Genomic DNA, 16122 nt, shown 5'->3' on the forward strand with positions numbered 1-16122 from the left:
GTAAGCCTCAGAAACGGAAGTATAAGAAAACAAGTGAGAGGTGTTTATGTACCGTGAGTCCCCATTTCTCAGGCAGCTTTAAGGACAATGATAATAGAATTTTATAAAACTAGTCTCCAAATCACATCATTCTTTTATACCCCTTTCCTTAATGCAATCCATATCCATTGTAGTGTACATGTTTTAACTAGAAGTGTGCCATAACTTGAACGGTGAAAGTTTAAAAAAAATAAAAAGAACTAGTTGCCTTCTCAACTAGTGTATGTTCCGGAACCTGGTTTTCTCTACATGTTTTAAGTAAAGTTTGAGACTTTTTTCTCATGCTGGTTTAGAAACTTACCTAATTTCATTAAAAACATATTTAGAGCCTGAAGTACAATATAACGTATCATACTTGGCTTCCATTGTCCCAGTGGCGAATGATAAAAATGTTTTTCAGAGCTCACAAATGAAGTATATGTATAAAGAAGTGAGCCTGATTTTTCAGTAAATATAACTTCTAGATCAAACATGTTACATTCTTCAACATATTTACTGGGGGAAGCCATATATTTAATGATGCTGTCATTCCTCAACACAACTTTTGAAACTGTCTTTAAATTTGCCTTTATAGAGAAGTTTCAACCCCATTCTCCTTTTTCTTACCATATTACACATCCTCCAATATACATGCAGTATACATGCACACAACTTCCTTTTTGAACAAAAACAATATTACTGAAATTGAACGTCCATTTATTCATCAAATTGATATCAGAATAATGTTGGGATGCCTCCAAAGACCAAATCCATTCCTAAAAGACAAACATCTCCCAACCCTAACACATCAAAATAGTGCAGAGATGAATTCCCCCTCCTTAACCCCCCAATTTTAAGTAATAGCAGAAATAAGTTGAATTGGAAACCAGGGTCTTTACTTACAAAATGATGGATTTGTTTGGAAGTATAAATTGAGCTGTGTTTGCTCAAACGTTAGTGGCATGACTTAACAGTAATAACAACCAACATTTATTTGGTGCTTTTCTGTTTATAAGTAATTTCTCAGTCATTTTTCTCATTGGAGGCCTAACATAATCTGTGAAATTACTCAGATACAGAAAAGGAAAATGCCCTTGACCTCTGCTCTCTCCCTCTTCCTGCTAGCGGGAATGGTGGTGACAACACTGCTCTTGGTAGCCCTGTGTCGAAAATGGTGGAGCCCTGTCAGCCTGGGACCCTGAATGACTATGGAGCAGAGCTACATACCGTTATGAATTGTTCACCTTGTAGTTTTTATGTGAGAGAGAAGTAAACGTCTTTGTGTCCTTTAAACCGTATTACTTTGGAGTCTCTCATTATAACAACTTCATCTTTTACCCTCTTGTTCTGAATTCATCCTTATCATTTACATACCATTTGTTATTACTCTATCCAGTAAACCACGTGGAGGGCAAGCAAATGTCTGTCTTAGTCTTTGCAAGTGATTTGGTTCAGCTGGTGTTTCTTGCATTTTTTCATTGCTATTCAGTAGGTTACTTCCTTCTGTTGGTTCATTTCCATCTATACCTCTGGGGTTCATAACTGTTTCCTCCTGTGTTTAGAGCAATTAAAAAATCCTTAAAACTATATATTTGCTGTACATTTTTATAGTTACTGAGCCATCACATCACAAATCAAATTTCTGTTGCTAGAATCAAGGCTAACACTTTACAGAGGAAAAGCACAGCTTTATTACTAGCTAATTGGAGAATGCTCAGAATAAGAACAAACTATGTGAGGAGTATTTACCATTGAGTCACTGTTTGTAGTATTACAAATGCTTGAGTCACATAAAATCTCATTATGATTTTCAATACTGGGCTTAAAAATGAGCCTATTTAAAATATGATTCAAGGCCATAGTTGGTAAATATGTCAGAGTGATTCAGAAAGAGATAATCATCTGTGGTGAAAACAAATTTACATTCATTCATTTACTTTAATTTAAGCAATGAAGAGGGAAGAAACCAGAATCATTCTAGGGCTTAGGCTGGGAACACAAAGCACTTCACAGGCTCTCCATGTAGGGCCAGCTGCTAATGACTATCTAGGAAAACTGGCAGTCACACCTCCTACACCAGTTTGGGGATTTAAGAATGGGGAGAATTGTTAATTGAGTGATAGAGAATGAAGAGAACACAATTCTATCATAGATTTGGAAATGTAGTCCCCTCCTTAAGGAAATGGTTGGGATGTTCTACATTTGATCATACCTGTTGTACTTGACACGTGGAGGCTGTGTGATTCACCTCTGTGGATGGTTCTGAATCTTCATGCTTAATTGTTTTATCTTGATTCTCCATGATTTATAATTAAGAATATGATAGAGGGATGAACAGGATCTGTTTTGAAGGAGAAAGAGTATAGATATAGAACAGCAATTTGAGATTTAAATGAATGAACTGTACTTATTTTTCCCCTTAGTGGCTAAAATATTTTAAATTAGACTGTTCTTAACTTTCAATTACTAATCTTTTCTTTGATTACAATATATAATCCTAATTCTTACCTTTTTACCTTTCTTGAAAAAGCCCTCGTTTACCATATTTTTATATGATTTCCTTCCCACCCTGTTTTCTGAGTTATATTGCAAATAATCCCAGCAATATTACTGTTAAATTGTCCTCTCTAATGGGTCAAATTGAAGCAGGAAAGCTCCAGGTAATTTTCCAATGTTGATATGAGGAAATGAGTCACCAAAGAGAAATCTACGGATTCCATCATATTCAGAGAAACCAGAGTCACTAATTCCTGTCTAGTTCTTATTTCAAAATTGAAATTAAAAAAAATACAACAACAATGATGGAGCAGCCACAATGTCTTAGACACTGTGATAAGTGCTGTGACAGACTCTTGGTAGTCACTGTGGGTAATTCAAAGATTACCAAAGCACATCCTTTGTTCTCTACAGACTTACAGTACACCAAGAAAAATAAATTTGTATGAGGTAACTAAAAAACCTGTAGGGCAGACTTGTAGGTTGCCTTCATAAGCACCCACTTCAATCTCTTCTCCCTTGGCTTCCCATGCTATATGGGCTGAAAAGCCAAATATTCCAATTCCTAGCTACTTCTGCAGCTACAGGTGGCCATGTGTCATAGTTCTATGTAATGAGATATAAGTGGGAATCCCTGGGGAGGGCTTTCATTCCCAAACAATAAGGCAAGACCTTTCAAGGATCATACTGTTTACTCTTTGCCCTCTCATGTTTCTTTCTCCTTCCTAGATTGTAGATATACCTCCTGGAGGGCCAACAGTCATCTTTTAACCATGAAAATAAAACCCCTATACAAGGACAGTAGACAAGAAAGGAGGAGGAGCTGGTTCCTTGATGACACCATGAGTTGCTGTGTCAGTCTTGGACTGCCAAGCTTTGGAGTAATTGTATAAACCACTATTACCAAGTTTTCTTTTTATTAGTAACCAAACTTATTCCTAATGCAACAAGTACGATGAGTATTATGATAGAGGTACAAACTATAAGCACTGTCAGAACCAAAGAGAAAATTATATGAGAGAAGGGAAAATCTAATTCAATACACACTTTTTTTTTTTTTTTTTTTGGTGGTACGCGGGCCTCTCACTATTGTGGCCTCTCCCGTTGCGGAGCACAGGCTCCGGACGCTCTGGCTCAGTGGCCATGGCTCACGGGTCCAGCCGCTCCACGGCATGTGGGATCTTCCCGGACCGGGGCATGAACTCGTGTCCCCTGCATCGGCAGGCGGACTCTCAACCACTGCGCCACCAGGGAAGCCCATCAATACACATTTGAGTGCCTAATATGTGCCAGGCACTATGCTAGACCATAAAGACAGGGATAAATTAGCTAGGACCCCTGCCTCAAGGCATCATTTTCTGTTTAACAAAATGCCAAGATGCTTGCATTTAAAATTTCAATGAAAATGATACCCTTTCCACCACCATCATCATTTTTCTTCCTTGCAGAATACAATGTTGGCCAGAGTGGCATCTCAAAAAGCCTTCAGTTTGATTTTTATTATATATTATATAAAATAAATATAAGTATATAGAATGATACATTACATATGTGTATGTGTTTATGTATATATATACATAGTTTTTAAATTTTAAATACTTCAAACTTTAGACTCATGAGAAAGAATGCCATTTTGACTGGAAAATGCTGGGTTCAGAGAACCCTTGTCTTAAAGGCATCGAGGCATGAAAGCCAGTGCGGTGCAAGGGAAAACTCTGTTAGAGCCTGTGGTGGGAGGCTATGGATAATGAGAGACAAGGCTGGAGAGTTTGGACATTGTATCCCAAACCATGGCACTTGGCCTAAAGTCCAGCTCCATCATATACCAAATTTCTTAGGTTGTTTGTAAGTAATTCTCCATCTGTACAATGGAGACAAGAGTAGGTCCAACCATGGATATGGTAGGCATTCACTAGTGTTGGTTATTAGCCACTCATATTCCTCCTCCCTAATTATCATAAATCTCTGAGATGCTTTTTGCTTTTCCTCTTAAAGCAGGACAAGGTCTCCCCAGTCTTGAAGAATTTACTACATAATTCCATTCATTTTCTTTGATCATGATTTTAACCTCTTTCTTTCAAGGCAAACTTCTTGATTAGGGGACGTAACACTACTGTCTAAAATGAATTTGAGAATTCATTTTATTAATGTTATTTTAGTCCTTTTTAACATAAAAAATCAAAATTGGGCATGTTGCACAATATATGCTATTTTCGAGAATTCATATAGTTTTGTGTTTAAAAAAATGTCCCTATTCTCCCATAGTCTCCCCCATGGATACCAAAGTACTGTTTGAGATCAGAGAAGTATTGCAGAGAGAAAAGGTAAAATAAAATACCAGTATTTTAATAGGTCCAGTAAAACAACTTACAACTGGTCAGCTCTGTTTGTTTATACTCTGCTATGTTTCCATTTCCAAAAGAATACTTAAACCACCAGTCTCATTTCAAAACCCAACTTAAATTTAGAAAAATCACAAAAATGTAACTTAAAGCAACCATGTTCATGGCATTTATTGTTCATAGTCACTGGGTCTTGAAATTTACAATATTTACAAATTTACAATAGTATATCCGCCATTAAGAAGGCAGAAGAAGGTAAAGAAATCAGAAAATATGGAAAAATGAGCTTTTTAAGGACTGTAAGAAAAATCATGAAGTCCATTAAAAAGTAGAAAGTTTAGGGCTTCCCTGGTGGTGCAGTGGTTGACAGTCCGCCTGCCATACGGGGGACACGAGTTCGTGCCCTGGTCTGGGAGGATCCCACGTGCCGCGGAGCGGCTGGGCCCGTGAGCTATGGCCGCTGAGCCTGCGCGTCCGGAGCTTGTGTTCCGCAACGGGAGAGGCCACAACAACGAAAGGCCCGCGTACCGCGCAAAAAAAAAAAAAAAAAAAAAGTAGAAAGTTTATACTCCTTACTCATAGAGAGGCTCTCAAGTTCTCAGAGTGCATTAACTCTTATTTTGAAAACAATTCTAATGATTTTGCTCATCTGACTTCCAAACCCTCTTATGATGTTATACATTAAAATGTAGGAAGAGATTGTGATAGAGACAAATTGAGAGCAGCGTGAGTGACAGCTGACAATGAAAGAGATGGAAAAGATTGCAATCTAATGCTACAGAATGTGGGAATAAATGTCTTTTTCATAGGGGATATTTATAGTTTTGGCCAGCCAAGCATGCTTCTCCCCCCTTTTTTTGGTGATAGCACACTAATTTTCTTTTGTGGAATCCATGCCTCCTCTATTCCCCATACATATGGCTCATGTGAGACTCTTATCCTTCCCTCTCTAATCCCCATGCTCCACCAATGCTCCAGAGATGAGAACACACTTGGCCAGCGAGGGAACTCCTTCCCTGGTCACCTTGACCAGTTCAGGCATGAGCATGTGACCCACAGTTGGCCAATGAGAGTCAGGTTTAGGGTGTTTACTGGAACCATTAAGAAAGAGTTTTCTTTCTGTCGGGGTTGCTAAGCCCAGACTTGCTGTTGACAATCATTGTAACATACAAGAAAAGCCTTCTAAAGAATGAGGTAACTAATCACAGAACAAAGCAGAGTCTTAGTATGGAAAGACAGAAAGAGAAAGCTCTAAATTAATAATCAATAATAAAAAAATAATAAAAGCAATAATAAATAATAAAAAGCAATAATAAAAGCATTGCTCGTACCGCTGAAAGCAGCTGCTTTTCAGTTAGGTGAGCCAATACATTTCTTACCGGTTTGAGTTGGGTTTCTGTCACTTGCCACCAAATAAATCCTTAGTAAGAATTTTCATACCTGAATTGGCCTTGAAGGAGCCCCTGTATAATAACAGATGTTTAGAAAGGTGATTCTACATCTTTAAGAAAATGAAAAGAAAAAAATTAAGTGGAAATATTTTGTTTTAAACGGCATTAAAATATACAGTACAGTTTAGAGCTTTTCTTTTTTTTTTTTCTCTAGAATTTGTTTATTTATATATGCATCAAAATGTGAACTCAAAAACTATACTCCTTAAGAAGATCACTTTAATTCTTTTCAAGTTGCCTGGATGGTTCATAAATATTCAAACCTAGCATTCTGTGTTGGCAAATTTTTAGAGCTTTTCTTTAAAGCGAATGTTAAACAAAAATGTTGCATTCAGTAAAATAGGTGTCAGTTACCAATAAAATTAATTTAAATGAAATGCTTTGTTTTTCAACAATGCTAGTTAAATGATATACTATAGTTAATGGACCCTAATTATTTTTTTTATTGTGTTCATGGAAGTCTTTAAAAGTCTTTGGGTCCAGTAAAGCTTCAACAGAGTTAAGAATCGATGTGAGATGCTAGGTGTCTGAGATGGAAAAGTTAAAAAGTGAGGAAATATGGAGAAACTAGATGGCTTTTAAGCAGCTAAAAATCACTCATAATTTAATGGAATAATAAAAGTTGGAAAGACCTTTAGAAATTACCTTGTCCAATCTCTTTCATATTTAAATAAGAAAACTAAAACTTAGAGAAGCTAAATAACTTTTCTCAGTGAACACAGCCAGTATCCGCCAAGCCCCATAGTAAAACTATAAAAATTTGTGAAATGAGATAGTTCTTTAATCTATATCTTTGACTTCATGTCCTTTCTATCAAGTCACTGCATTATAATTTTACATTTTTGTTATATTTTGTTTAAAATTCTACTTGTATATACCCATAGTTAATTATAAGTTTGAAAACACATTCCACAAGCAAATATAAATATTAAAATTTTCTATCTTTTGTTCAGCTCTACTTTTTTCCATTGTTATCAATGTTATAGAGTTTATTACAAACAAAAAATTCTTACTAATCCATTTAAGTTGCACAACATTGGTAACAAAATGAATGAAATAAGAACTTTTATTCTATTCTCTTGACAAATATTGTTTACATATTCTGAATTATCAGTTAACTGGCTAGGTGACAACTTGCCACTTAAATGTGACTTAAGATTCTAAGAATTAAGAAGCTTTTCATTTAAAAAAAAATCCAGTTAAACTTAGATGGTTTGAGAGATTTTTGTATATCAGAAAATTATACTGAGAACTAGGAAGGTAAGGTACATTTTAAATAAACAGTAAAAGGGCCTATACACAGAACCAAGTTTTTTCAAGTTTTTTTTCTTGCCTCTCAATCAGGATATTGCTTTATTCAGACTGATACACAACCTGTAAACCATATTAGAAAAAAATGTATTTTTTTCAAATGGTAAAATTTTATAGACTTCATAAATTCAGTAAATAATGTGAGTTTAATCAAAGTTCTCTGACTCAAGTACAGATTTCAATAGAAGAATGAGGCTTGACATAAGTCCAGGGACATGGCTGTTATGACTGTTGTGACTGCCCACTTGCTTATAAGTTAGTAGGTCAAGTATTTTCTAAAAACAAATGCAAAGGGTATTGGCCAATCATGCCTCTCTTTAGCATTCCCAGTATACAGAATTTCCTACAGGACTGATACACATACTTAGAAACTATCTTGATTTAATTTGAGCTTTATTTTCCGGTATTAGGCACATATGCCACCAAAATCATAGAGCTGTGGACTTCAAAGGAACTTTGTCTTTCCTCCAAACTTGAGAGAAAACTGAAGATCAAGAATAATAGACCAAGAATATGAGCAGGGCTTCCCTGGTGGCGCAGTGGTTGAGCGTCCGCCTGCCGATGCAGGGGACACGGGTTCGTGCCCCGGTCCGGGAGGATCCCACATGCCGCGGAGCGGCTGGGCCCGTGAGCCATGGCCGCTGAGCCTGCGTGTCCGGGGCCTGTGCTCCACAACGGGAGAGGCCACAACAGTGAGAGGCCCGTGTACCGCAAAAAAAAAAAAAAAAAGAGAATATGAGCAGTTCTGGTATGTATATATACGTAAATAAAGAGGAAAAAGTCTGTTAACATTAGTTGCCTTTGGGGAGGGAAATGGAGTTGTTGGAATTTCATTTTTATCCTCTATGTTTCTTTATTGTTAGTATTTTTACAATAAGAAGATTTTTCAGGGGCTTCCCTGGTGATACAGTGGTAAAGAATCCATCTGCCAATGCAGGGGACACGGGTTCGAGCCCTGGTCTGGGAAGATCCCACATGCCGTGGAGTGTCTAAGCCCGTGCGCCACAACTACTGAAGCCCACGTGCCTAGAGCCCGTGCTCTGCAACAAGAGAAGCCACCGCGATGAGAAGCCCTCACACCGCAACAAAGAGTAACTCATCGCAACTACAGAAAGCCTGTGTGCAACAAAGACCCAACACAGCCAAAAAGACATAAATAAATTTAAAAAAAGATTTTTAAATGCAATTTAAAATACATTTTAAAAGAATTTACACAATTCTTAGAGCTTTAGAGAAAAGAAAACGACACAGCTTTCCTTGGTAATAATATTTTTCATAGATAGACTCTGGTAATTTGATTTTAGGTAACTTAATTCCACCTGCCACAATTTAAGTCATTTTTTTGTTTTTGTGGTTTTCAAAGAAGATGGAGGAACTGCCTAGAAGCTTCTACAGCAATTTTCAAATATTTTTTTAAGCCAGAGATCTTCTGTTAAATGAAACCTTATCCTGAAATCCAACAAATGGGACAGATAAAGGTGGAGCTGCAGAAACCCTGTCCACTCACCCCTGTTCCTCCTGGCAAGTGAAGCACACTTTAAAAACTTCCGTAAATACGCTTTCATATATAGAAAGAGGTTTGTTAAATCAACCTTCTCTTTTTCAGGTTATCTTATTAATCTAAGTGTTTAAAAGTGCTTTCTGTAATATTCCAGAGGAAATGAAAGAACTATCAACTTGCAAATGTCCACAGGCCCTTAGGCAAGTAAAATACACTTACTGCTATCAACTGAATTACTGCTGAAAGATCATTACATGGATAAAGAATGGTTGTTCTTTTCTGTCTTTGGTAGGACAGGCTGACATTTAATGGGGTGACTGTACTGAGAATTTACATATATTGCTGGAGTACTCTGTGCACCGTATTCACGCATTTGAAAAAGCATCTCCATGATTGTTCATTAAGTACTCTGCAACAATTATAATAAAAATCTCCTATCTGCGGTGTTTATCCATTTATATGTTAAAAGTGTAGGGTTTCCATACCATACGGTATTTCTATGTAGAACATATTGAAACTTTCCAATTTCTGGATTCTGCTAATCAACTCTGATCTAATGCTCATTTCCCCAAAGAAGCCCTATTCCATCAGTGAGGAATTCAGATTAAGTGAAGAGCAGGGCTTAAAATTTCCTTGACAATTAATTACTGAAATGACTCAGAATGTCTCCTTGAATGAGAACTACCTTATCGGAAAGGATTAAGTGTTCCAACTGCATGCAATCAAGTTATCAAAAGAAAACAACCACTCTTCTATTTCGTCAATTAATATAGTGATTTGACTGAATCATCATGAAGTAAAACACTATGCAATGAGATAGGAATAAAAGGAAATTATCCCTAGGTAAGAAGGGACCCAATACTTGCTCCTCTTTGTAAAAAATCTCTCCCCCCACCCAAAGGCAAATATGTGTAATTGAAAGTTTAAAATATTACTTTTAGGCTTACTAAAATCAGAATCTCCAGAGACTGAATCTCCCCAAGTGTGGCAATGTGACTTATTACCTACCTAAGAGCCACTGCTCAGGTATGCCAGTGGGTCCCTTCACCAGCCCTAGGAATAAATCATGACTCATCTAAGTCAGTCTCTGTAACATTCCTCTTTGCGAGCTGTCGGTTTAAGGATGAGCATGATTCATTTCTTGCCAATGAAATTTGCGGGCAAGGCTATTGCGGACCACTGGGTAAGATTTTCCTTCCTAATATAAAGACAGAGAGGCAAGAGGAGAACCCTCTTCTCTTTTTGTCTGTGTGTGTGTGTGTGTGTGTGTGTGTGTGTGTGTGTGTGTGCGCGCGCGCGCGCGCGCGTCTGTTAGCAGGGAGGATGAAGCTGTGGATGGGGATTGTGTTTCTTGGAATTCTAGCAGCCATCATTTATCCATGAAGAAAAAGTCAAGATTAGCTAATGGAAAGCAACCTGGACCTTGATATCAACGTGCTACTGAACAAACCTTGGATCTGCTTGCCTTAGATATTTCGTCGTATGAGAAAAGAAGCTTGTATTTTTGAAGGCAATTTTGGCTGAATATCCTGTTACTTATAGCCAAAAGCATCCTAACCAATACAACGGGTGACTCTGATGCACAGCCGTCTCTGAGAAGCTCTGATAAGGAGCAGTGATGAGGAACCTTTGGCTTACACATGTCTCCCTAGCTTCTTGACATGGTGCAAAACCTTCACAGAGGATGAGCAAATATTGATAGAACACTGCCTTCGTATCGAAATTTCTCAAAAATGTCCAGAAAATAACATTTCAGCAGCTAAAAATCAGTGCCAAGGTTTTTAGCACCATTCTTTTAGTCTTTAGAGATTGCATGGCTTGTAAGGTTATATATATATTTTTCTGCCCTATCCCTGAAGTTTAGTTGTAATAGTTGAATATTGAATTTTTAAAAGTTGGGCTTATAAACATATGATTGTTTTGTTACTTTCTACTCATGAAACAAAACAAGAACAACAAAACACAACTACCATCACTGCCTGGGGTTTCATGTTTTACTTCTCTACTTGGTAAAGTTCTGAGTCATTCAAGATCGAACCCAAATGTCACGGTCTCAGTTAGTATTTCCTAACTCCATGTAGACTAACTCTGTTCCTCTTTTTTCTCTCTAAGGACTCATTCATTCAACAAACCTCTATTAAGCTCTTACCATGTTCTAGCCCTTGTGTTAGGGATTTGAATGTGAACAGTCTGACACAGTTCCTATAGTCAAAGGTTGCAACCTAGTCAGAGTATGACAGATCATTCCCTAGGTAACCATAATGAAGTGTGGTTAAGTTTTAATTTAAGGCACATGAGATAAGCAACCCCATCTTTTCACAATCATTGAAGTCCATCAGCCTTTTACTGGGTTTCTATGGTGTGTAAACACAAGAGACAGAAAGATGACTGAGATGCAGTCTCTGCTCTTTAAGAAAGGGACAGAGATTGTTATGTGTTCACCAAACCAGTTTCCTCTGCTTCCTAGACACACAGATAGTTGACATTTCCCAGCCTCCCTTGCAGGTCAGTGTGGCAAGTCCCTGAGTCTGGCAAAGGGATGTCGGCATAAATGATGTGTTGTACTTCCACTGCTGTAAGAAAGCTCCCATGTTTTACATTATGCTCTCTCTTTTCCTGTCCATTGCCTGGAAACTAAGGACTCCAAGGTCTTAGGGGGTGGCAAAGCCATAATATAAAAAGAGTTAGCGTTCCTGAATCACTGAGGAGAAGGCCACCAGCTGAACACCTGGTTGGACTTTATATGAATGAGAAATAAGCTTCTATTGTGTTAAGTTACTGAGGTTTTGGAGATTATCTGTTACAGCAGCTAGTGCCACCTTAAGGTAATTTAATTATAATGTGAGAAGTGCAGGCATAGCGTTAAACAGGGGAGAGGAGATAATGCCCTACGTGGCTGATACTTGAATTGAGCCTTGAAAGATGACTTAGTCTCGAAAAGAAAAGAAAGACCATTACAGGCAGAGGAACCACATGATTAAAGGGTAAGGGGTAAAAAGGAAAGCACAGGTAGGGAATTTTGTGCACATCCATGTCAATGAGCTCATAATGAGCATCATATGCAAGCTATGTGGAGCGGTCAGAGGAAAAAGGACATGAAAACCCTGAGTGTAAATCCTTCTTGCGTCATTGCCTCCTAATTGGGCCATTTGGGGCAAGTTACTTAGCCAGTCTGGACAATTTTCTTCAATCGCAAAATGGTGATAATGCCTACGTCACAGAAAACCTTAAACTAGTACTAAGTACATCAAGGAGTCCCAAAATAGTCCCTCAGTGCGGGCTTCCCTGGTGGCGCAGTGGTTGAGAGTCCGCCTGCCGATGCAGGGGACATGGGCTCGTGCCCCGGTCCGGGAAGATCCCACATGCCGCGGAGCGGCTGGGCCCGTGAGCCACGGCTGCTGAACCTGCGCGTCCGGAGCTTGTGCTCCTCAATGGGAGAGGCCACAGTGCGGACCGCAAAAAAAAAAAAAAAAAAAAAGTCCCTCAGTGCTTTATCTTCCTTTCATGAGATTTTCCTTGAGAAAGAAGCATACATGTACTGTACTGAAGAGCACAGATAAGGGACACTGGTAAACTCGAACCTTTCATTCCTCCTTATGAACCACAGAAACATAAATAGATTCCTAAAAAAAACACATAAAGGTCTTTTACTGTATTGGCAAGGTATACTTAATAACTTTATAAGGCTGTTCAAAACTCCTTCGAACTTATCATCATTGCACTTTCCTTAACATGTATGACCCAAGACTACGAAGAATGCTCCCTCATTACACAAGTGCATATACAGGGAGGTCCATCTCCCCACATACTAGTTTCCTAGGCTTTGTGTGAAAAAGATGTAAATTCCTTTTCCCAAGAGGAAAAATCTGTTCTATCATTAGGGTTTGTGTGCCAACCAAGAGTCAGTGGCCTCCCAATTACCAACAGGACTTGTGAACAGTTAGTCATGAACCAGATAGTCAACAATCTCTTGTGATATACTCTGAGAATGTTTTAAATGAAGAAATGTTTTACATTATACTTGTAGAGCAAGAGACTTCAGAGGTAATCTAGTGTATGGGTAACAAACTCAAATACCTTCAGGGGCCAACTCAAATGTAGGAGTCTGTAGCAACTAGAGAGGGCAGAGCCCAAGTGAAGGCATTCAACTCACTGCCAGGCCCTGGATCTAATCTCATGGTTTCATTTCCCATCTAAAGAAACTGAAGAGATTAGCTTTAGGTGACTTTTAGAGGCTATACAGCAAACGTATTACTCAGAGTCAATGCAGAAAACAGACACCATGCCAAACATTTTAAGCAGAAAGATTTTATACAGAGAATTAAGTGAATTGTTGAAAGGCTAGAGATTGTTGAAAGGGCTACAAGTGCAGGGTCTTGGCTGGGCCTCTAGGAATGACTTCCAGAACACTACTAGATGAGCCACCAGGGAATATACTATTTTTGCCACAATCAGGACGCCTACAGGAACCAAGGAGTTCAAGAGCATACGGTACCTGTGACCCTGAGAAGCTGGGATCTGGAAGCTGTCTGGACAGGGAACTCAGAGTATGTTCACTACCTCCCTCAGCTGCCTCTTGACAGCCAGAGGGCTGGTGATTCAACATGGCATGCTGAGTCTGGTTGCTGTAAGTCCCTCCCAACACCCACAGTTCTAGAGCCTGGACACTGGCACCTCGTGCACCTTCTGTGCTAACAGAAAACAGCCAAAAACATCAGGGAGGAGCAGGGAGTTTTCTGCCTTATGTCTGCCTTTGAAATCTCAGGCAAGTCATCCAGAACTCTAATTTACACCCAGAACTCTAACTGGAAGGGAGTCTGGGAAATGTTTTTAGCTTTCCTGTTTCTCCTGTACAAGAAGGCACACTAGCCACAGGTAGGACTGAGCATGAGTGCCAAACCTCCATATCCAGCACAGCAACTTTCTGTGTAGGCCCCAGGATTCAGACCTACATCACTGATTTTCCCTACTTATTCTATCATGCCTTCTATGGAAACCCTAAAAAGGCAAAAATCTAGTCAATAGGACTGTAATTCTACAGACCTTCATATGCTAGAAAATATGTGAACCAGTCATTTTGCTCACATCATTAGTATAGGGTAAATCACACTACCTAATTAATCGTTAAGTATATTCCGATCCATTGGATTTTGAGCTCCTGGAATGTGGAGCTGGAATCCTAAGAATGGAATTGTATTCCATTCTTATTTGTATCTCCTGTCCCCAGGCCTGCTTGGCTCACAGAAGATGCACAGGTATTTGCTGAATTGATATGTTTCACTCTTGACTTAGAGAGAAACAATAAACCAGAATTTCATGAGATACTGTATAGCAGCAATAATATTAGGTGGAGGGCCCATTATAGACGAATGGGGAAAGGGAGTTTTAGCCTTTCAGAGAAAACAGAGGTAGATATGGCAAAGTAAAACACCTGCTGTCTCTAGCCACTGGTATCCTGGATTTCTTTTTTTAAAAAGTTAATTAATTTTTTGGCTGTGTTGGGTCTTCATTTCTGTGCAAGGGCTTTCTCTAGTTGTGGTAAGCAGGGGCCAACTCTTCATCAGGGTGCGCGGGCCTCTCACTATCACAGCCTCTCTAGTTGAGGAGCATAGGCTCTAGACGCACAGGTTCAGTAGCTGTGGCTCACAGGCCTAGTTGCTCCGTGACACGTGCGAGACCAGGGCTCGAACCCGTGTCCCCTACATTGGCAGGCAGATTCTCAACCACTGCGCCACCAAGGAAGCCCATCCTGGATTTCTTGATGGAAGAAAGTTAGTGGTGTCTTCCTGCTATTGATCTTTTGGGCAACAAAACACACCAGAATCCAGGGTGAGATAACAAGGCTGACATAACAAGCTGATGCCTGGTAAGTAAAATAAAGCCACAGACTCAGCGTGCGCTTTGAGCAGGGGCTTATTTATATTCCCCAATCAGGAAGAATTGATGAGTCTTCGCACATGAGGGGTGCTAACCCAGGCCACAGTAGCAGCAACGTATGGTGGATTTGAGAACTAAAACAAAACGAACAAGAAAAACCTACTCCAATAACAACTAACGACGGGAGATACACACACACCCACACCCACCCACCACTCTGCGTACAACCAGAAGGCGCTGGGCGCTAGCTCCCAGCCTCTGGCCCGGCACTAGAGGATTGCCGCCACGGCCGCCGGTTTAATTTACGCTCAGTGCTCTCCGGGGGCTACTCACCTAACGCTCTCCGGCTCAGGCAGCGGGCTCAGCCCCATGGATGCGAAAAGGGGTTCAAAGGCCTGCGGTGGAGCCCGGCGGAGCCGGTTTCCGGGTGGCGCATCGCCCCAGGCAGCGGCGGAGGCCGCAATTATTGCAGATAGCGGGGCGCTGGGCGCGCCGCCGGGTGTCTGCGGCCCCGCCTTCCCCGCGGCGTGGGCGGTTCCGGGAAGGCGGCAGGGCGCGGGCTGGGTGGACCTCTCAGGGAGCCCGGGCGGGTCGGGACCCACTAGCGGCCACCTCACGCGCTCTCCGCGAGTCTGGGGCCTCAGGGGGCGGGCGCGCGGCTTGACTGGGGGTCCGGAGAACCGCGGGTCCACTTCCCGGGACCTCGGGGCGGCGCCGCGCGGTGGGCGGCCTCGCCGGCCCCTGGGGACCGGACGAGCGTGTCTCCCCGGGAAGCTACAGGGATGGTTGCCCAGCGCGCGCCGACCCTGGCGCCGTCTCGGCCGGCGACGACGAGCTCCTGGGCGAGGACGCGCAGCACTGCCTCTTGCGGAGCCAGGAGTGCGGCCCGGGCAGCAAATTGCTGGCTTTATCGTTCCCTTCTACATTCTGGATGTTCACTCCACCTTTTTAGTTGTGCTTTTTAGAAGTGTCTTCTCAGGTGGGGCGGGAAGACCTCTCTTTAGGTGACCAATTAAGTGGGATAAAAGACTTGTTCTCCGTTTTATCGCTTAACACTTGCCCTTCTTGCGTTTATGACTTCTTTTCCATCAGCATTCATTTAATTCTGCCTTCCATTTCTGTGTCT

At 40.5% G+C, this 16122-nt stretch overlaps 1 protein-coding gene across 5 annotated transcripts in view; it reads right to left on the reverse strand.

Moving 5' to 3' along the window:
• SLC9B2 (solute carrier family 9 member B2) overlaps window positions 1-2320 on the reverse strand; it is a 29584-nt gene extending 27264 nt beyond the window's left edge. For all 5 annotated transcript variants that reach the window (XM_065877443.1, XM_065877444.1, XM_065877442.1 and 2 more), the window contains exons 1-2: window positions 2231-2320; window positions 1393-1570 (exon numbers count right to left, since the gene is read on the reverse strand). In XM_065877443.1, the coding sequence (XP_065733515.1) occupies window positions 1393-1570; window positions 2231-2320 (268 nt within the window). The remainder of the gene's footprint in view (window positions 1-1392; window positions 1571-2230) is intronic.
• Between the last annotated feature and the right edge of the window lie 13802 nt (window positions 2321-16122).

The sequence above is a fragment of the Phocoena phocoena genome, chromosome 5, assembly GCF_963924675.1.
Source record: "Phocoena phocoena chromosome 5, mPhoPho1.1, whole genome shotgun sequence".
NCBI classification, from domain to species: Eukaryota; Metazoa; Chordata; class Mammalia; order Artiodactyla; family Phocoenidae; genus Phocoena; species Phocoena phocoena.